The sequence below is a fragment of the Phytophthora ramorum genome (genome assembly GCF_020800215.1).
Source record: "Phytophthora ramorum isolate Pr-102 chromosome Unknown Phyram_PR-102_s0013, whole genome shotgun sequence".
NCBI classification, from domain to species: Eukaryota; Oomycota; class Peronosporomycetes; order Peronosporales; family Peronosporaceae; genus Phytophthora; species Phytophthora ramorum.
Genome location: NW_027150659.1, coordinates 980,214 through 1,001,455, shown reverse-complemented (window position 1 = coordinate 1,001,455; position 21,242 = coordinate 980,214). Strand labels below are relative to the sequence as shown.

General features: G+C 50.6%; 5 protein-coding genes across 5 annotated transcripts; 1 reads left to right on the top strand and 4 right to left on the bottom strand.

Moving 5' to 3' along the window:
* Window positions 1–2,498: 2,498 nt before the first annotated feature.
* On the bottom strand, window positions 2,499–3,782 carry KRP23_11953 (Zinc finger CCCH domain-containing protein 42; the record flags this gene model as incomplete). Its single annotated transcript, XM_067882536.1, has 1 exon — window positions 2,499–3,782. One exon carries the CDS (start codon window positions 3,780–3,782, stop codon window positions 2,499–2,501), a length of 1,284 nt encoding a protein of 427 aa, XP_067740124.1.
* A 4,619-nt stretch (window positions 3,783–8,401) lies between these two features.
* On the bottom strand, window positions 8,402–9,202 carry KRP23_11952 (uncharacterized protein; the record flags this gene model as incomplete). The annotated part of the gene is made up of 1 exon (XM_067882535.1): window positions 8,402–9,202. One exon carries the CDS (start codon window positions 9,200–9,202, stop codon window positions 8,402–8,404), a length of 801 nt encoding a protein of 266 aa, XP_067740123.1.
* A 104-nt stretch (window positions 9,203–9,306) lies between these two features.
* KRP23_11951 (uncharacterized protein) lies at window positions 9,307–9,738 on the top strand (the record flags this gene model as incomplete). Its single annotated transcript, XM_067882534.1, has 2 exons — window positions 9,307–9,652; window positions 9,731–9,738. The coding sequence occupies 2 exons, from the start codon at window positions 9,307–9,309 to the stop codon at window positions 9,736–9,738; spliced, it is 354 nt and encodes a 117-aa protein (XP_067740122.1).
* Window positions 9,739–10,641: 903 nt separating this feature from the next.
* On the bottom strand, window positions 10,642–11,022 carry KRP23_11950 (RxLR effector protein PexRD44; the record flags this gene model as incomplete). The annotated part of the gene is made up of 1 exon (XM_067882533.1): window positions 10,642–11,022. One exon carries the CDS (start codon window positions 11,020–11,022, stop codon window positions 10,642–10,644), a length of 381 nt encoding a protein of 126 aa, XP_067740121.1.
* A 1,383-nt stretch (window positions 11,023–12,405) lies between these two features.
* Window positions 12,406–12,786, bottom strand: KRP23_11949 (RxLR effector protein PexRD44; the record flags this gene model as incomplete). The annotated part of the gene is made up of 1 exon (XM_067882532.1): window positions 12,406–12,786. The coding sequence occupies one exon, from the start codon at window positions 12,784–12,786 to the stop codon at window positions 12,406–12,408; it is 381 nt and encodes a 126-aa protein (XP_067740120.1).
* Window positions 12,787–21,242: the final 8,456 nt, after the last annotated feature.

Sequence of the window (21,242 nt, the reverse complement as noted above, 5' to 3'; positions counted from 1 at the left end):
CGTACTTGGCTTCACATGACGCGTCAAAACGCTCGTCACAGCTCTCCAAGCTGTTAATTCCGGTCCAGTACAAGCTGTCACCATGGCCGAGGATGGCCTGGACCGGCACACCACAGCTACCAGCTTCGATGTCCATCAAAGTTGCCACTGTTTCTTGGGCATTGAGGTTGTAATTGTTTGCGTTGCTTCCGCAGCATGATCCAAAATACGTAGTAGCGCCCCAGTCGCCAAAGGTGAAGACAGAGACAGTGTACTTGGCAGAGGCCGGGTCTGATGGATCCGCCAAGTCCAACGCCACCGTCAAACCACTTGAACCCCCCACGAAGGCAAACGGTGCCGCAGTACTGGCCAGCTTATTGCAGCTCAGCATATTCGTTTGCTCTGGTTGTCAGGAACTTGCTACGCTGTCCCGCACAAAAAGAAAAATGGTATTGACAACCAGCCAGCCAGCTGAGAGGACACGCATCGTAGGTGTCACGAGCAAGATAGCCAACCGATTGTCGCCGGCAACCCATCGTCGGATACACCGAGAAGATTCTGGTTACCGTGACGAAGTTCTGAGTAAGAACGGTGAAATCTGGGAAACACCGCCGTGCTCGTTATTGGAACTTAAACTGCGCTCAGGTCATGATTGCGAGTGCGCGTTGCCGTAGCAAATCCCTGCGGTATAATGTTTGTGGAGGCGGGCCCAGTTTCCATGAAGGGTTAGCAAACGTTTGCCAGAGTACTTCCGCTCCTGCCACTGCACGATGATTGCAGGACAAGCTTCAGTAATAGGCATCGTGAGTATACGTATTTAGTAGTTGAGACAGACGTCGTGATCATCGGGACTTACATGTACTCGTTCATGTATTCAAGCTCAAATCATCACCGATAATGAGATCCAAAACGCAGAGTATTGTTGGCAACGATTCGAAGCTCTTCCATGACTAAGCCTGATCTGCCGATAATCTAATCTGCAGTATTCAGTTTGATTTGGGCGAACCATCCATGATGGCGTGAAATCGCCTCATAATTCTAGAATTATGTGAAAGTATGCATCTCCGTTATTCGTCTCGAAACTCACCAGCGCTAGCCACGCGTGGAAGCGGTTGGTTAATGTGTCTTAAATTTCACAAGCATGGCTGTGGAGACTCAAAAAGTAGATATTCCTCTTTTTCCTGTTACCCATCAAGCATCGGCAGCACGGAAGGTCGATGTTTGTCCAATAACAGGAATGTCTACTTCTTCATTTTTCACCCCAGGAACGATAAGGTTGATCAAAACGTTTGATCTACAACTGGCACAAGCTGAACCACAAAAAATCGTAATGTTTGGCGTCATGCACGTAAGCGTGGCATCATTGATTATATGCGAGTAGCTATGCTCCTTCATTTTTGGATTGAGTAGCAAAGTGCACGAGGTATCGCTTGGTTAAATTATACGTTGAAGTATTCACAAGAAAATGTTGTTCACAGCTTCACGGCAAACTCAAAATTATTATAGCATGAGTTTGGACGGTCAAGCAAAGTTATGAGACTTCGGTCTGTGTACTGTTCGAAATGGGATCCATCGACTCCGATTGCATCGCTCGCGAAAAAGATAAATTCCCAATTCGATGAAGCAAAAGCGCGAATTCTATGCAACCATCTGCAAAAATGTGTTCATGACAATCGTCTTTCTCTTAAGATTACAACTTTACCTCAGAAATGTACGAACATTATTTCTCACAAGTCTATGACCTCGAAAGGAAATTGGAACCAATCCTAGCTGTGTTTGTGCTCAAAAATCGCTCTCTCGGGTCCCGAAAGTAAAACAGAGAGCAAGACACTCATTGTTGAAGGTCTGGAAACAATGCTCAAAATATTGGCTGTGCCTGTGTCAGGAAGTGAAACACTAACATTTCTAGTAATACTCGCGCAAGTGCTATCGCCCTGCTTACCATAGTAGAAAGAGGAAACCCTAAAGGGTGAACAATTCATACCATGAAAATTTTGCATGCAACAGCAACACTTTGGACAATATTGTACAAGAAAGAGTTTTCGCAGCTTTAGCCCGAGGGCTAGCTCGCCTAACTGTTTGTCTTTCATTCGCACTGACGCGTTATCGAACTCGTTCAACACGGTGACGAGAACAAGGCTGCATCAGTTCTTGAAGTTCTTGCTGATAACATTAAAAGCCTGCATTAGCGCTTATTTGAACCGATCGCAACGAATGCCTCGAAGACAATGATTACAGACAGAAAAACCATCTCGTCACTTGTTGGCCTCATAAATTTTGGACCAGGCAGAGAGGAAGATGCAGCAGTGTCTGCACTAGCGGTTCTTCTCAGAAGACGCAACGCAAACGCGGGCAAAACTTGCAGACGCGTGTGAAATGTGCTCACAGCGGTTGCTGTACGAAATTTGTACACAAGAATCAAATGGTTAAATGACTTATCCTTTATTGCTTGTGAGGTGCGTGACGATACTCACAGTGCAAGGTCTGCGCAGTACAGCTGAGTACTGCACAAAATCAATTCAAGCGTCTAGCTCCACCTCGCCCTTGGTTAGGAGCTTCGACAACGCTGACTTTTTCGCACCACGCTTCGCACGTCGATCTTGTTTCAGCTTCTCGCGATTTGCGCGCATCGTCTCCTTGTCTACCTTAGGCTTCTTACCGCCGCGCTTGGGACCTGACTCGTCTTCCGACACGCCGTCGAAGGCAGCACCCATATCGACCTTCTCGGCCTTCATCTTCTTCACGGGGCGCTGCAGCTCTTCCGTCTCCTGGCCCTCGTGCTTAACCTCTTGCTTGTAAGTGCGTCTAACTTCCTGTTTGACCTCCTTCTTCGCGACCTGCTTGGCCGCATGCTTCTCCTCCTGCTTCACGGACTGGTCCTCACCACTAGACGCTACCTTCGCCTTCCATTCAAACTTCTTCGGTCCAGTGTTCGACCGCGTAGGATTTCGCGCCGACATGTAGTTGTTTACGTGTGCCGCCAGTCCTGTCGCAGCCGACGCCTTATCTTGCCGCTTCTTGTGCGTTTTGACATGTTTCGCATTTTCCACGTCGTCCTCTTCACTCTCAGTCTCCTCGTCCGATCGTCTCCTCTTCTTGCCCAATTCCGTCTTCGCGATGACCTCGAACGGTTCCTTTACCGCCTTCTTCTCCTCCTTCCCCTTCTTCACCTTAGCAGTAGCAACCTCTCCTCCCTTCACCAACAACTCATGAGCATACAGGCACTTCTTGCCGCGGTGACACCGGCCGTTCTGAAAGCTGTAGCACACGCGTTTCTCCGGCGTCTTGTACTTTTCCACCGTTTTCTCTTTCTCGTCTCCGTCCTCTACGTTCTCCACGTTCTGCGGGTGCGAGAACTTGCACTTGTCCCCGTGTTTGCACTCGCCCGTCTGCACAAACTCGAAGCAGTTGCCAAACTCGCCATCCTTGATGTCGTGCGAGAACGGGCAGTTGGCGCCCTTGGAGCACTTGCCCTTGCGCAGCAGCCAGCATGGTCGCTGGCTCACGTCCTCTGTCTCCTTCTTCTGCGACTGAAACTCATCCTTTGGCACTAGCTGGCGCACGTTCAAAGTGCGGCCCTGCACCACTTTGCGGTTCGTGGACTTGATGGCGTTGCGCATAGCGGACGCGGACGTGAACGTCACGAAGCCAAAGCCGCGCGAGACGTTGGACGCGGCGTCCAACACAACTTTGGCCTCGGCCACGGCGCCAAACTCGCTGAAAAGCTCCGAGAGCTGCGCATCGTCGAGGGTTTTAGGGATCCCGACCACGATGATCTTCTGGCTGTCGTTTGAGCGCGTCATGGCGGAGGAACGAGGCGTACCGGGACAGTTGATTCCAAACGCTATTGAACACTGAGACTTGTTGGCTGGTTGGTGACGACTCGGTTCCTTCAGTTGCGCAAGTTGAGTTGCGAAATCGGTAAGTTGCTGGATCGAGTTTGCGTGGTGTGGAGGACATAAGTACTTGGCTGTTTTGCTGGTTTTGGGGCAGCTTGTTGCTGCTGCAAGATAGCAGATAAAGAGAGAAATTAAAGCTTTCAATTGGAGGTGAGGTGTTATTACTACGTAGTATATTGTAGTGTGGCTCTTGTTGCGGATCTGCATTCACTTATGTTCCACCAGTTCTTTTTTGTTGTTCCTGACAACCATTAGTTGTGTGTGTCTCCATTAACACGCCTTGCCGCCTTCTGAGTCGTCACTGACGACTCGTCACCCACCGTCGGGGTCTCTTACTTCTCAGTGAAGCCCCACTATCGTCCGCCGTGTGTCACCTCAGCTTTATCCAGTCCTTCGACACCTCCACAGAGAATAAAGCATAGTACTCGTTGGTGTGTGTGGTTGCATACAAGGGAATGCTGCTCGCAGCTTCCTTTTTGATACCACCAGCGTACCGTTCTCCGCAAAATGAACCCCCAATGATGTGCTTATCTCCATACGTGTATCCGCACAGATACAGTAAGAATCATCGCTCCCCATGCTACCGAGCAGCTCCCCCGAAACCACATGCTGGACTCAGTTCTGGTTTTGCCGAGGGATAGCAACTCAGACCACCGATAGTCAAACCAAGCACAAAACAAAGAAGGAGATGCCGAAGTGTGAGGCGTTGATCAATGATGCGGCACTGGGGTTATCGATTGGTTCGACGGTGGTGTCGGACCCCGCGTCTGCCAGCTTCCACCTTGTACTGAGGTTGGCATGAACAAGTGATTTGACGTTCTCAGAGTCTCTGCAATGCGCTTACCTTTTTGAATAGCTACCTACATACGAAGGGTATTGTTTGGCCAATAAACAAACCAAGAACACCTTCGGTTCTCAGTCGATTGAAATGACTGTATCAGTGTCGATGGCACCCTCGGTGTGTTGATGAGACCTTCGTGCTACAGTATAACCACCGGGAGACCAGTCAGAACGCCCTAGATACTGCCTCCCATAGTTCAGGACTTACGTTCTAGTAACACAATGCACCTCACCTTTATTATTAGTAAATACTGCCCCCTTGAAAACGTTTCCTGGACGAAGAGTCTATCCCCCTCGCGCATGTGTTCGCAGAATCGCACTGCTCCTGCAGCGGAGTCGTTGGTCAAGCACTAAACACGTGCTTCTGCACCCGCTCGATCACCCACGCCGGCCAGTCCCTACCTGCAAGTAATCTATTCATTGGACAGAGGACATACACACGGCACCAAGAGTGCAGGGTATTAATGCATGTACTGTACAGTAAAATAACGGCAATCCATTTGATAACGACAAGTCGGATGACTGCGACACTACCACGCCAAATTTAACGCAAACTCTGATGACGCTTTCACGATGAAGCGAGGTTATCTCATAATAACATCAAAAATACAGAAAGCCGGAGTAACTAAGTGGAACACCCCCGATTGTGTACTAGTAGTTAAGATGTTGCTCATTCATCGATGATCCCTGCCAACATTGCATTGTTGCATGTACTTGAAGTCTCGCTAACCAACATGCATCGCTTGTAGTTGTACGGTAGTATCGTATCAGAATATCACGAGGAGCACGTCCTGCTTTGAAGCGGAACCCCTTCACAAACTGGAATCGGCCTTGTTTCCCAGTGCATTAAAAGCTGTAATTTGACAGAAACACGGCTATACCCAGTACGTGCTTGCACGGTCCTAATCATTGGCAATGACCGAAGCTATAACGGCACTTCTTCTATCGGGACACCCCATCACATGATGTCTTATCCGTATTCTGTAGTCTACGACTCATTTCCAGCGGCGCCCCTGTACTCAGCTGGCTGTTTTCATTCTCCATTTTGCTTGGAACAGCGCGACCGAAAAATCCTGAAAACCAGTGAAGTCGAAGAGGAATGCTGAACGCGAAGATATTGATCAACGCTACTGCGGTTTTTACTATTGTGGGGGTATCAAGCGCCTTAGTCGTGACGTCAGATCCGGCGTCTGCTAAATACTCGGTGTCTGCCTTCGCTACTGGTGACTGGGGCACAACCTTGGACAAAGGTTCCAACAGCGATGTGAACGCCCAAGACGTTGTCGCGAGTATCATGGACATACAAGCTGGCAACGCCGACGTGAAGCCCAAGGTGGTACTCGGTCATGGTGACAGCTTCTACTGGAACGGGATTAACAACCCAGGGGAGCGCGACTCTCGCTTCATGGCGACGTTCGATAGCGAATACAACGGAGCTAATATCAAGAATGTTGCCTGGGCGAATGTCATGGGCAACCACGACTATGGTGGTGCGGACTACATCTGCAACAGCGGGGATAAGCTTGTCAGTTGTAACAGCACCGAGGAGCTCTTTCGAGGACTCGACAACAAGCTCAAGTGGCAGGCGGAGTACAAAAGTCCAAATAATGGTCGTTGGATGATGAAGGACCACTTCTACGTCCACCGAATTGAGGACACGGAATCAGGCGTGAGCATTGATGTTTTCAATGTGGACACGAACGATGCCGACGTACACGGAGTCAGTCTCGTTTGTTGCCAGTGCTATGGCTACGCGAAGGCCGACTCTGGCGGTTGTGGCACAATTGCTCGTGGTGATAAATACTGCTGCGGTGGTGATAATGCTCTGTACGATGCCTGCATGAACAAGTTCACAGAGTGGGGTGACGATTCGCGCGCTCAACTCGCCGAGAAGGTAGCGTCGTCGACTGCGACCTGGAAGATTGTGAACAGCCACTACAGTCCATACGAACACTACCTCGAACCTGGTATGAACAAGTGGTTCGACGTTCTCAGAAACTCTGGAGTTCGTGCGTTTCTGTATGGCCACACGCACGGTGAGAAGCACGACTACTCGCCATCGTTGGGGATTCATTTTGTGGAAAATGGAGCTGGTGGTGGCGCGCGCAAGGAAGCTGCCAGTTCCATCCCGTCGTACGCGACGAAATACGTGAAGAACGAGTGGACGTACACACCTAACGAGTACGGTTTCTTCTCTGTGGAGGCGTCGAAGGACTGGCTGAAGCTGCAGTACCACACGACGGACGACAATTGGGGCTTCACCGAGAAATACGAGAACACGACGGTGGGTGGTGTAGCCACTAAGCACTGCTGGTACATCCCTGCTGACGGCTCAGAAGGCAAGGCGTGCTAAACAGTAGTGCTCCGCGATGAAGTGCATGTCGGCGGGTGAAAATTCTGGTACGCGAAGAGGTGGCTACAGTAGAGTATGCATTTCCCCAAAATGAATTCTTTTCCTAGCACAGTCGCGCATTTTCCTGTTCTCTGATGGCCGCAGCAGCACGATGCCTATGCGTTTTTTCTTGGCCGCGGCTTGTGCACATAGATAATAAGTATTGGGAACATTCAGCTTGTGAAAGCGCAACAAAGAGGATAATACTATGATACCACCTCATGTACGTGCAACTTGCTCAAACGCGGTTGTTAATTACGCTCTTCATATTTTACGTGTAAAGAGTAGAAGTTCACAGCCATAGACGTACTTGATGGAATCATAAAGTTATACAAAATAATTTGCTAGCTATTAGATCGTGGGTTCCCGCGTTCAGTCATTTCCAGCCCTGGAACATCACCAGCCAAGAATACTTGGTGTTTGCTGCAACTACAATGCATCCTTGCTGGTAGTAGATTCGTTTGCTTGCTTTGCCATAGAGGGATTCTATAACTGGCAGTTGATTTTAATCCGCTGGGTGTGAAGTGGTCACTCATCAAACATGTAGGATTCGCATTTCGAGCACCCACCTTGGCTACCAGGTATTGTAGAGTTGGCAGCAGTGCAATTGATAGCCTGCGTCACCTACAACTTCATCCTGACGATGGCATTTCTGACGTTTTCATGAGCGGCCCTGTTGAGAAGTGCGACAGGTTCGTGCTGAGCTCGCTGATCAGCCTCCCACTGTTGCTTCCAGTATTTCGATGCAGCGCACTTGAATCCTGAGTTATCAACATCTTCGTTGACCGTACTAAGATTACTTGATACTGACAAGCCGACTGGCCAACCTTCTTCTTGGTACAACTTGAAGAATTCGATGGGATTGGATAGAACCGCCACAAATTTGTCCGCGCATCTTTTTGCAAACAGATTGCAGTCGACGATGAAGTCTCACGGATGCATGCTGAATTTCCTCATCTCATTGGCCTATTGTTCTATCTCCGACAGAACATCTTCCGCCAAACCTGGCCCAGGGATTTTTAAATCGAGAAAGACACCCATAGTATAGCGACGCCGGAGAGTTTCTTGTCCGGTAGTGTGAAAACCAGAAACGCCAACACAAACGTGATCTGTACTACAAAGTCTCACCCAGAAGATGAGAACTGTGTCGTGAAACCACCTATTTTGCATAAATCGCAAAAAAAATCCAGTGTTGGTGCCACCGCACATGACCTTCACAATGCATTCAATGTCAATGCTAAACAGAATAAAAATACCACGTTCGCCACTCGTCATACTCCAAGTACAAGCATTACGTCAAATGTGAGAATCTGTCCACCGCCATCCAGTACTGACTTTCATCCAGCATAGCTGTTCGCATCTTCCTCTGCTTCTTCCGTTCCGGACTCTTTGGTGGTAATACAACTGCAGGCCCACTGTTTTCACTTTCTTCCTCGTCCACATCGAACCTCAGTTGCTTCGTCGTATTATCACCACTTTCAGTCTCATAAATTGCTCGTTTCCTCGGCGCCCGCTTCTCCTGAACCAGCAGCTCTTTGGCTTTTGCCACTTCTGGAAGTGCAACTTTAGCAGCTACTTTCGCCTCAGACTCAACCCTGGCACTCCATATCGACCTCTCCTTGTCTCTCTTGGACAACGACAGCCTCAACACCGTCGACACACTTGTCAGTTTCAGTGCCGTCGCCTTCAATAACTCATCCTGGCCGACACGTACGCGTTTCCGTCCTGCAACTTTAGCAGCATCCTGTTCCGCAACTATCACCGTTCCAGCAACTTTAGATTCTTCCTCCCGTCTGGCAGCTTTCTCTTGGCTGGTCAGCCAGCTCCAAGGCCCCTTCCCCACTGCAGAAGGCCGAGTAACTGATTTCACAGTCACTTGTGTGGCCTCCACAGCTGAAACAGCGTGAAATTTGCCGGAATAGGCACTGGGCAGGTGGCGCTTTTGTTGCGGCGGCCCATCGTCGCTTTCCGCCGTTGTCTTGGACGCCGACGCCCCGGATTCACCAGGAATCTTAGCTGGAGGACTAGCGGAGCTTCTCGGCACCTTGAACTCGCGCTTCTTGAGCCACGACTCGTACGCAGACGTCGCCATCGGCTTTGGGAAGGTGAAAGTTGCTAAAAGTGGATAGAAAACGCTGTTCGGTCATATATGAAATAACGTAGGTTTTATTGTGGCGGGAATTGCGAGTTTTGGAAATGGCTACAAGCGCGTACGTCTCGTGGCTGCAGCAGCGCGAGTTCAAGGCCGTTCGACCCGCAACAGGACCAGCAACTCAAAAGCAACACAAGACGGCCGAAGAACATCCCATGACCGATACTTTCCGCACACCAATCCGCAGGTCGACGGAAGACGCGACGGCTGCAACTGCGAGGAAGAGGCCGCGAGAGGCCTCGAAGGTGTCCCTGTTACGGACGAGGAAGCGACAGATCGAAGGGTCTCTGCTATGTGAAACCAAGGTAATAATACGCCAAGGTGGTGACAAAATTCCGGAAAGTGAATCTCGGGTCATCAAACGAACCAAGTGTCCAGAGCAGAAACACGGTAAGAGGCGATCTGTTCTGTTGGAGGAGTCGAGGTACTGGTTAGCTGTGCAACGATTCTCACAGCTGTAAGAAAAAGGGTTTTAAACCTACAGGAGTAAATGCCAACGAGCACTCGGAGACGATGACGCCTCACAACAGACTTGGACCTTTCAGATTCGAGAGTTTGCAGGTCGATGTGGTCGACAACGCCTTGAGATCAGCTGAATCTGATGAGACTGAAGTGCGTCGCTGGTGTGGGCGATTTGTTGCTGCGCTTCCTGTTGGGACCGTGCTTGACAAGCGCGGCAAACGACATGATAGCTCCTTGTCGCGCGAACGCGTTCGCCTCGTTCTTGCTGGCGAATTTGGCCAGTGCGCACACTGCGTAATTGAATCTAGATTGAAACAGTGCGATAGCTCTTGCGAGTGAAATTTCCGAGGCGATCGTGGTTCTGTTATCTGTCAGAGCAGAGAGAGCGTAAGCGGCGCTTTTAGCTTGGCTAACTGCAATTTGGACCGATGGCTTCAGCGTTGGCAATTATTTCAAAGTGTTTGCTGTTGTAACGAAGTAGTGTCAGGATATCCACCGCGATTTCCTTTTGGGAACAATTAAACTGAGATACGGGATGGCTTTCGCGTATGCTTTCGGCACGGTTAGAGGTAAGCCTCCTTATCGCAAGAATCGTCGGATCCATTCGCTTATCCGATCTTATGCCGTACCATTGTCTGGTGATATCGCACTACTATTGATGCTGTTGATAAACAGCTTCGCAGTCGATTCTGCGACGTGAATGCTCGGTGCTCGAAGCAGTCGCGCCGCGTTGGACCCTTAACCAATTGGCTAGGATGTACATAGTTACGTAGAACCCATTGAAAAGGTGCAAAAGCACAAAAGAAGCATCTCAGTTACTTCAGTGCCAGGTATTTTAAAAGGCGAATCCATTATAGATGTCCTTGTGTGGATACTACCGACAATCGTGAGAACTTGTATCATCCATCCTCCGTGACTTACTGCTTCGGTAAGCCATTCGGGTAGTTCGTCTTGGCCCACTCCTCAAAAAGCTTGTAGAATCTCTTGTTTCTCGATGGCGTACCCCCCTCTCCAATACCATACATCTTCTTCACGTCATCGAGCGAATTCCCTTCCTTTACCAACTTCTCAAACCGGGGCGTAAGCAGTTTCACCTTCCAGTTGTGGTATTTCGCCCCCAAATTGCTCAGGAATCCTCTGATCTTCATCATGACCCCACGCTCTTCGTCGTCAGCGTCGAGTTCGTCGTCGTCGCCGTCCGCAGTCTTCTCGTTCTGCGTCCTTAGGAAACGTTCCCCATCTTTGTTGTCCGCAAGCTCGCGAGGCAGAAACACGATTTCCGAGTCGCGCTGCGCCATTTGTTTCTTGTCCGTCGACGCTGCCTCGCCACTCGAGAGGAGGCTGATCAAAGTCACGATCAGAGCCCAGAAAATGAGACGCATATTTGCTTGTTAGAGATGTTCAGAGCCGTTCGTTGACAATTGAGTCTTTGACGCCAAGCAAATTCTAAAGTGAGGAGCGGAGAGCAGAGTCCCGGAAGGCTAATCGACCGTGCTTTCGTATCTCCTAGATACGTGGTACAGGTATTACGGCCATGAAGCCAGAGGCCAAGTCATGAATGCAGCTGCCGGTTTGATAACGACAAGCGGTTTGGTATAACGACAACCCGGATGATACAGTGACGCCACCACAACAGATCTAACGCAAAATCTGATGACCCCGTAACGCGAAAGCAGATGATCGGCTACTATTTATCGTGAGAGTATCATTGGTTCGCGGGCTACTGGTCCACTTGATTCACAGTTTGGAGCTTATACCTTTACCTCGCAGACGTGGTAGCACTGTATTTCACCTAGAAATCGACGGCAAGAGTGGCGTAGTAGTTCAAATTCCTAGAATACCACCTTATATTCCCAGGACTTTCACTCGAACTCTAATGACACCGAAACAGTTGAAAAAGAAGATTTCACTGCCAAATGGTATGTCTAGGTAGATGAATGAGCACGAAAATTCGCCTACTGCCTTGTTGCTTGAGGGGTTGGCTCCATTACCTACAAAGTGCACGGTGACATATTCAAATTGGTGGTTGTCATAGATTGGTCTGAGTGCGATCAGCCCCAGCCAGTCTGTCTACAATGGCTTGTAATCGGGTACCCGTTTTCGGTCAATCGGCTTACCCGACCCGGGCTGTGATACAAAACTATTCGTCTATACGCTGGACAAGTATTGCAACTCCAATACCTGATTGTGCCATGGAGTGTATTCTCAATTGCTGGGTATTGCAATATCAAAACACACAATACCAAACTGCAGTCCCTACTAATATCCGGATTGGGCTGGTGTGTGTCGATCATTGTTTGGTATCTATCCCAGATCTGCCAATGCATCAACAGAAAAAAAGCATAACGTCGCAGTGACCTCATTTCGAATGGACCCTCTGCTGTAGTGGTGAGATCTACAGCACATGTGCATACACCAGTATTATTTGAATCGCCAAGCCAAATATACACTTTTGACGGACACAGCAGTTGCAGTGGAAGCTGGTGGTGGTAAGGTGGCCTTCTATTTGATGTTTATGTGTTTTTTCCTATTTGCAGTGGAAGCTGACACGGCTGAACCATTGAAAACGTGCGACGAAGAATCACAGTCTGGTATTCTAAGACCGCACACGCTGAGGCAAACCCGAATGCATTCTTAGGTATCCTGGCATGGGTACAACAACTTGTATCATTCTCCGTGACTTACTGCTTCGGTAAGCCATTCGGGTAGTTCGTCTTGACCCACTCCTCAAAAAGCTTGTAGAATCTCTTGTTTCTCGATGGCGTACCCCACTGTCCAATACGATACATCTTCTTGACGTCATCGAGCGAATTCCCGTCCTTTACCAGTTTCTCAAACCGGGGCGTAAGCCGGTTCATTTTCCACTTGAGGTATTTCGCCCTCAGTTTGCTCAAAGATCCTCTGATCTTCACCATGATCGCACGCTCTTCGTCGTCAGCGGCAAGTTCGTCGTCAGCGGCAAGTTCGTCGTCGTCGTCGTCCGCAATCTTCTTGGTCCCTTCTCTCAGCAAACGCTCGCTGTCGCGAGACAAAAATCCGATGTCCGAGTCGAGTTGCGCCATTTGTTTCTTGTCCGTCGACGCTGCCTCGCCACTCGAGAGGAGGCTGATCAAAGTCACGATCAGAGCCCAGAAAATGAGACGCATATTTGCTTGTTAGAGATGTTCAGAGCCGTTCGTTGACAATTGAGTCTTTGACGCCAAGCAAATTCTAAAGTGAGGAACGGACAGCAAACCCAGTGATGGTTATGATTGGGAAGCTGGGGCAAAGCTTTGATTGACATCCTGGATGGTGTTTCCCGACAGAAGGTTAGCTGGCTTCGAGCAAATTATGTAGCAGCGTGAGAAACCAGATACATCACTTGGAGAGTGAGAACATGTGATAATCACCATGCAGTGCATAATGCATGCAGTAGTGCGTGTGCATCCAAACAATGTCATGTACTAGTACGTGTATGTCATAAGCCTGAAACCACATACAGTACCGTTGCGACGTACAAGTATTGCGGAGTATCACAGCAAGCGTCTGTCACGCGCAGCAACAATGCAGTTGTTTCCAGGGTTTTTACAATAGCCTGGACAATGCACTGGACGTGTACACGTGCCGGCAGGCGCAATAGACATTGTCCGAACGTATTAATTCGTGACGGCGATTGGCTTGCTCTGGTATAATCTAAGATGATGTGATGCTTTAGAAGCATATCAAGCTGCAGAGCGTAATGCAGTGTACCAGGAGATGCCGTTACAGCTTCGAAACTTGCAAGGAGAGCAACACCGGCCAGCAGAAGGCTCTAACATGTACACATTGTATGGCTCGAGCCGGCCAGTGTATTTGATCCGAATATGAACAAGTGGCACAAGTGGGGCCAATTCAAGAATGTTGCTCCACTTTTTCAAAAACTAAAAGTAAGGGCAAATGCAGTCCCTCGTTTGAGTTCGTCAAGCCCGTTTTGAACGAACGAGATAAGGGGTGCTGCCCACTCTTTATAATCGTCAGAACCTTCACAGAGCATGTTGAGAAGAGGAGCGATGGCACCTTCGTGTGCAAATCTCAACGCGAGTAGCGATGGTGGTTCCGTCTCGCAAAAGCACCACCAATGGGGGGGGGGGGGGTCCCTTGTGCTCGCATCATCTTGGTGACGTTCGCCTCGTCCGAGTTTGCGAGACTATTCAGTGCAAACGCAGCAAACTCTTTTTGGTGCTCCGTTCCTGCTTTCAGAAGCGAAACCAGTGGAACGATACCGCCCTTGGCTACAATTTTCAAGTGTGATTTGTGTCGCTACACTTGTCGATGATTTTAAGCGCAAACAGGGCACTGGCATTTGGGTCGTCGTTTTGATCTTCTAGAAGCGCAAGCAACGGTGCGATCGCTTCAGCGTCCGCGATCTCGGCCGCAAAATGCTCGGCAAGATACGCCAGAGTAAAAGCTGCCCATTTCTTTTACTTAACTGATCCACCATGTACAAGCTTGACAAAGAGGGGGACAGCTCCTTCGCGTACAATTCCTGCGCAATTCTCAGCGTTGTTTTTCGCCAACGAGTCCAGTGCGTCTGCCGCAGATACCTTGTGATCGTCAGTCCGCAATTGAGGAAGGACAACTAAATGTGCGGCAGCGCCTTCATTTGCGATTTGAATACGGCCTGGTTCAGATAGCGATGTCAAACGGGCTAGTGCAAAAGCTGCATTTCCCTTTTCGGCATTGTTTCCGGTTTGTAAGCATAGAATGGGATGAAACCATCGTTGGAGCGTTTTCGGTGTTATTGCGTGCAAGGTTTCCCAACACAACGACAGCCAAGTGCTTGACTCCGTTGAGACCACTGAGCTAAAATCCCACAGGCCGTACAACAGCTCGCTCGCGAACGATATTAGCGCATAATAGATCAGTAAATGCAGCAAAGGAACTGAGCGCTTCGATTGCGTACATCTTCTGGACGTTATTTCCCTTTCAAAGTCAGCCTGACTGTCGAGTTCCTCGTCTTCACTTACAAAGCCACGCACCGCATAGGCTGCGTGCTCCATTTGGTCATCCGTTCCAGCTCGTAATAACTCAATAAGAGCAGTTAACCCCACGGCACGCACTGATCTGGCTCCGGTATCCGATCACCGGTGATCACCGGACGCCAGCACTGCCGACCCAGCAGTGAAGACAGCTCTGCGGAGGGCGAATCGACGACTGAGATCTCACACCTCATATGTAGGATATGAGATGTGAGAGCCTAGGCAGTGAAGCCATTGTTACAGGAGACCCAGAGGGATAGCCCTCTTGGAGGCGCTGCTAGCGCAGGATTTGGCTAAGCTGCTCAATTCATGTCAGTTTGCATTTTACCTTACCGTGCACAAGTAATCCGGGGTACAGAGACCCGGGACACCGAACAAAGTTAACTTTCTCACCGTCGGCTAGCTCAACAAGATGGTGGATGCGGCGTCAGACGAAAAACTGACTATCGACGTGCCAACGCCGCTGCCAGACCCGACGGGCAACACACGCGGAACGCTACCAGAGAGCGTTGCTGCGACTGTGCGCCAGGGAGCACGCCGGTACCAGTGGACCGGGCCATTTACGGTACCCAATCCGAGGTTCGCTGGGTTGGGGAGTGGATCAGAGGATGTTGAGATGCCCACGGCCTCTCCTGGCGGCGAGGGATCTCAAGCTGGCGATGGACAAGATGAAGAATCGGGTGTCCAGTACGTCATGAGTAACGCCCCTGCACTCCCCGCCGCCCCAAAGTACAGTGGCAGTACTCTGCAGGAGAAGCGCGAGTTCATGAGGGCGTATCAGACGTACGTCCACGCCCTGAGCGCGTTCCATACTGCGACCACGAAGCCATACATCATGCCGGTGAGCGCGTGTATCGAGGAACGCACGTGTAACCTCATCTGTATGTACGAGCTGAACAAAGACCCAAGTGGGGTATCAGAAGCTGAGTGGGTCGCCTACTTTCTCGAGGCTCTAAAACCTGAGCAAGAGGACTATACAGCTATCGACGAGGCGATGAAAAGCCTGAAGCTGAAAACGACGTTTCCAGATGCGAAGTCACGCATGGGTCAGCTGCGTGCTGACATGCACAAGATCCTGGATCAACATAATGTGGAGAACATCTTTTCCAGAAAGAGCAGAAGAAGCTGGTTCAGTACCTGGTGGCTGCTTTGGAGCCTGAAAACTTCCGAGAGGCAATTCGGAAACGCTTGTCGCTCGACCAGCACAAGGATATGAGGAAGGACGTCGTGAGTTGCTACAAGTGGATCCTGGAACTGCTCATGGCATATCTGCAGTGGAATCCGTCGGGCTCAAAGCCTAATCGGGCTCCAGCCCGCCCGCAGAATGGACCCGCTACAACCGCTGCAAGTGGTACCAACCGACGTCAGACTCCTTTCAGCAGACCACCACAGGCGGCAACGCATTGGCGCAAGTCAGATATAGGAATTCCGCCCGCCGAACCTCCACAGAAAGGGCCACGACCTCCTGGAATGCCTAAAGTGTAAGTCAAGCGAACACAGGGTGCGCCAGCGCCCGCAGGTTCGTCCCGAGGAGATCGATGCCCTCATCCATGCTTGGAAGACATCACGCTCTGCTTCGAAGACTCACATGCGGCGAGTGCAGGCAACGCGACTTGCCCTGGATGTTCCGGCGGAGACAGTGGAGAAGACGGGAGCACGTGGCGAGGACGACGGAACCACTGTAGCACACATCAGTGATTTGCCAGTTCCGGCGTCATTGCTGGACTCGGGTGCTGATGATTCGCTGGTAAGTGCAGGCGTCGTAAGCAAATTAGCAGAACTTGGCAATTTTGTTGCTGTCAAGCAGTGTAGCACAACGCCTCTCTATCCTGTTGGTGGTGGGACGTTGGAAGTCTCACGCAAGGTTCGATTTGAGGAGGTGACATTAGAGACACCAGCAGGGCCCCTAATGCTCCGTGGACTCGTGTGCTGGATTGATGAGAATGACAAGTCACATGCGCTAACTATAAGCCGTCTTGTAATGAAGCGCTTGGGCTATTCGACTCCGAAGCTCCTGGCTGACGCCAAGGTTCGCAGTGACGAGTATCATCTGGATGAAATGGATCTTTCTGAGGCTGCTGACCGCAAGTTCACCCGCATGCATGCTATCATGCGCAACAAAACGGAGGAGTATTTTGAAGCTGATGAAGTCGACGACCTCGTGACAACACCCTCGCTGATAGCGGAAATAGACCAACAAGGCGTCCAGGCAGTGTCAGCGGCCAAGGTGCAAGAGGCTCGAGAGGCTGGATTACCCTCAGACTGCGTGGAGACGCTTCAGCAACTTCTCGTTCGCTACTGTGATATTTTTCGTCTAGCGTTTGGCAATGATCCGCCTATCAAGGTGCCACCGCTCAAGATTAGGCTGAAACAAGGAGCACGACCAGTTAAGGCGAAAGCTCGGCGATATCCACCTTTGCATCGTGAATACTTGGAGAAACACTTGAATGAACTATTGGACCACGGCTTGGTGTACATCAATCACCGTAGCCGTTGGGCCTCGGCACCTCGCATTGTTGCCAAAAAACAACCTGGGGAATATCGCATGACAGTCGACACGAGAGCCATTAACGTGCTGACGGACCCGATGTTGTGGCCAATGACTGATCTGGAAGCTGATCTAGCAAGCGCTGAGGGCTCCGAAGACTACTTCACGTTGGACTGGTGGCGCGGCTATTGGCAATTGCCATTGGACGAAGAATCGCAGGAACTCTTTACCATCATTACGCATCGGGGTATGGTGACACCGACGCGGGTACTTATGGGCTCCTCAGACTCGGTCGCATACTGCCAGGGTGTAGTGGAGCAGATTTTCGGTCCTCTACTTGCCCAGGAAATTCTGGCTTGGCTTGATGACATATTGGGTTTTGCAAAGACCCCCGCGGCACTCATGAAGGTGTTGGAACACGTGCTGACCTTGTGCGAGCAATATGGACTCAAGTTGCATCCGTCCAAGTGCTGCTTTTACACCCGAGAGGCATTGTGGTGCGGGAAGTTGATTTCCGCAGACGGTGTGCGTCACAGCCCTCAGTGAGTCCAAGGTCTTGTGGATTTGCCACCACCTCGCACCGCAGGCGATTTACAACAATTTATCTGCGCGGTGAATTGGATGAGAAGCAGTATCCCGAACTATTCTGCTCTCATGGCTGATCTCGCAGCCCTGCTTGAGGTTGCTGCCACTAAAGCCAAGAGTCGGAAGAAGACACACCTACACCGGGTTTTATTGTCTGGTATCGGTTGGGGATCTCAGCATGATGCTGCTTTGCGTGGTGTGAAGGAAGCACTTTTGCGGATTGTGCCTCTCGCTCATGCCAGGGCAGATTGGGAGGTGACGCTGTATGCTGACGCGTCGGACGAACATTGGGGCTCCGTAGTTACCCAAGTCCCAGCTTCTGATCTTGGATTGCCTTTGGAGAAACAACGTCATCATCCTTTGGCTTTTTAAGTGGGTCGTTTACTGGAGCTTCTCGGAGGTGGGCAATTATCGACAAGGAAGCCTTTGCTATTCTCGCCACCTGTAAGAGACTATCCTATCTGCTGCTTCGGCCTCGAGGTTTTCATGTCTACACAGACCATCGCAACCTCCAGTACATCTTCAACCCGGCCGGAGGTAACGGTGACGTGAGCAAGTTTCAAGCAGACAGACTCCAGCGGTGGGCGATGACCCTCACCATGTTTAACTACGTGATTGAACACGTTAGTGGCGAGCAAAACGTATGGGGGGATCTGCTATCACGTTGGGGTGCTACGAGCAAGACCGAAGAAGGACCAGCAGCGACTCGCATGAGCTCCTTAACCGTCGTCGAACGAGTGTCGCCACTCCAAGATGCAGATTTCCAGTGGCCATCACGTGATGAGATTGTGGGCGAACAAGAACGGGCCCTGAGACTTCTCCGCGAAGACAGTGATCTGTTACCGCCATGCCACCTGGACCACGAACAAGGTTTTTACCTAGATGAGGATGGCAAAATATGGATCCCGGGTGAAGCGGTGGACTTACAGCAGCGCTTGTGCGTCATCGCTCATGCCGGATCGATGGGTCACCGTGGCGTTGCAGCTACGACTCAAGCCTTGAAGCATGTGTTTACATGGGGAACACTCGTTGCGGATGTGCAAATCTTTATTCGAAGCTGCTTGCACTGCATGATGATCGGTGAAAAAACGGTGCCGAGGCCGTACGGGTCGGCCTTGCATGCTACAAAACCCAACGAGCTCATCCATTTCGATTTTTTGTCGATGCCAGAGAGTACTGACGGGCTCAAGTATGTTCTCGTCATCAAGGATGATATGAGTGGTTACGTAGAGCTGATCGAGTGTGCAGACCCGGATTCTAAAACCGCGTGTCGAGGACTACTTGACTGGTTCAAGCGCTTTGGAGTAGTGTTACAGTGGATATCGGACAGAGGCGCGCACTTCAAGAACGAGTTGATTACATTGCTGAAGAAGAAGCTAGGTGGCTCGCATCATTTCACCACAGCGTACTGCCCCTGGGCAAACGGCAGTGTCGAAGTGGTCAACCGGATGCTGCTCAGGTGCCTACGTGCTTTGTTGAGCGAGATGAAGTTGGCCATGTCGGATTGGACGAACGTACTACCAATTGTCCAGTCAGCGTTGAATCAGACACCAGCTGATCGCCTTGGTGGTGTTGCTCCCGTCACAGCATTTACAGCATTACCGGCAACGACTCCGTTGACTTCTATTCTGCACCCAAATATCGGTACAATGGAGGACATGGCTGCGGTCGTGGAGAAGCAGCGCCAACACATCACAGACATACGTGATTCTTTGGCCAACATGCACCGTGAGCTAAGTGCAGAAGCAGCCAAGAAACGTCAGCAGGCGCGCGACCGCAGAGCCAGTAAAGCGGGTGTTGAAATGGCACTCTTCACCGAAGGAGATTTCGTGTTGGCAGCTCACGTATTGTCTCGTGCGAACAAGCTAGCAGTTCAGTGGAAGGGGCCTAAACGAATCGTGAAAGCACTGAGCGACTACGTTTTCGAAGTTCAAGATTTGATGGCTCCATTTGCGATTTCAACCCACCACGCGTCAAGACTGAAGTTCTATGCGGACGCGTCCCGTAACGTTACGGAGGAGCTCGTTGCTCAGGCCATGCATGCGGACGGCGGACACTTAGTGTTCAAGTTGGTGGAGTGTCGAATGGGGCCTGAGACACACACTTGGGAGATCCAAGTCGAGTGGGTCGGCCTCGATCCCTTGGAAGCGTCATGGGAGCCTGCCACGATTATCTACGAAGACGTCCCCGAATTAGTCAAACGCTTTGTGTTGCGTGCTGACTCGGATGCAGCTCAAGCAATGTGGGCATCGCTGACCAAGACTCCGGCAGCGCAGCAGAAATCGAAGCCACAACGCCGCCGAAAAGGGAGGGGGTAGTGATCTGGCTCCGGCATCCGATCACCGGTGATCACCGGACGCCAGCACTGCCGACCCAGCAGTGAAGACAGCTCTGCGGAGGGCGAATCGACGACTGAGATCTCACACCTCATATGTAGGATATGAGATGTGAGAGCCTAGGCAGTGAAGCCATTGTTACAGGAGACCCAGAGGGATAGCCCTCTTGGAGGCGCTGCTAGCGCAGGATTTGGCTAAGCTGCTCAATTCATGTCAGTTTGCATTTTACCTTACCGTGCACAAGTAATCCGGGGTACAGAGACCCGGGACACCGAACACGCACAACCTCCGCCCGAATCTCGTCGTCGTTAATAGTAAGAGATCGTAAGGCACCCACAGCGTTTTCTTTCTGTCGGCCAGTCCCATCGCGGAGAAGTGCAACTAGAGGCAAGATCCCCTCTTCGCGCAGAATCATATCGCAGTGTGAATGGTTGGCGTCTGCCAGTTTGTCTAGCGCGTAGGGCACACACAATTTCAGCGCACTGAAAGGGGTTGGTATGCGCAATATTCCCAAGCAAAGAGGCTACTATCAGTCCCAGCTTCATGAAGAGCGACTAGTGGTTTGACTGCTCCAGCACGCACAATTGCAGCTGTATTCGTGTCGTCAGCGCTCGTGAGAACTGCTAGCGTATCAACAGTGGAAGTAGGAGCACCGCAATCAATCTCCAAGATTGTACAATCTATAATTGCTCAGTAACAGGACCTGTGGCGTGTTGGACACAAGTTTGGGAGCTGGAACTTCTGGTGAAGATCAACGTGTGTTGTTGATCAAACAAGTTGTAAAGTGAAGTATCTACTCTAGTTTGCGGGCACTGGTCCGCAGCGCTCCCTCCTGCCATCGCGGCAGTCCAGGGGGAACCGTTCCTGTTGCTTGTGCACTTGCCGTAAACAGGACTGAACACATTTGTCCGAGTGAGTCCTGGTGCCATGATGCTAGTTGAGATCTGAGTAACTATGGTTGTGCAGAGTTTACACCAGCCATGGCGACTGTGAGTTTGGACAAGCTGCTTGAAGATGAATCCATGCCATCATCACACTACCCCCTAAGATTTCCATGCTCGCAGCCAGCGCACCTTGCGCGTAGCGTTGTTCCGTCACATATCTGCCTCGTC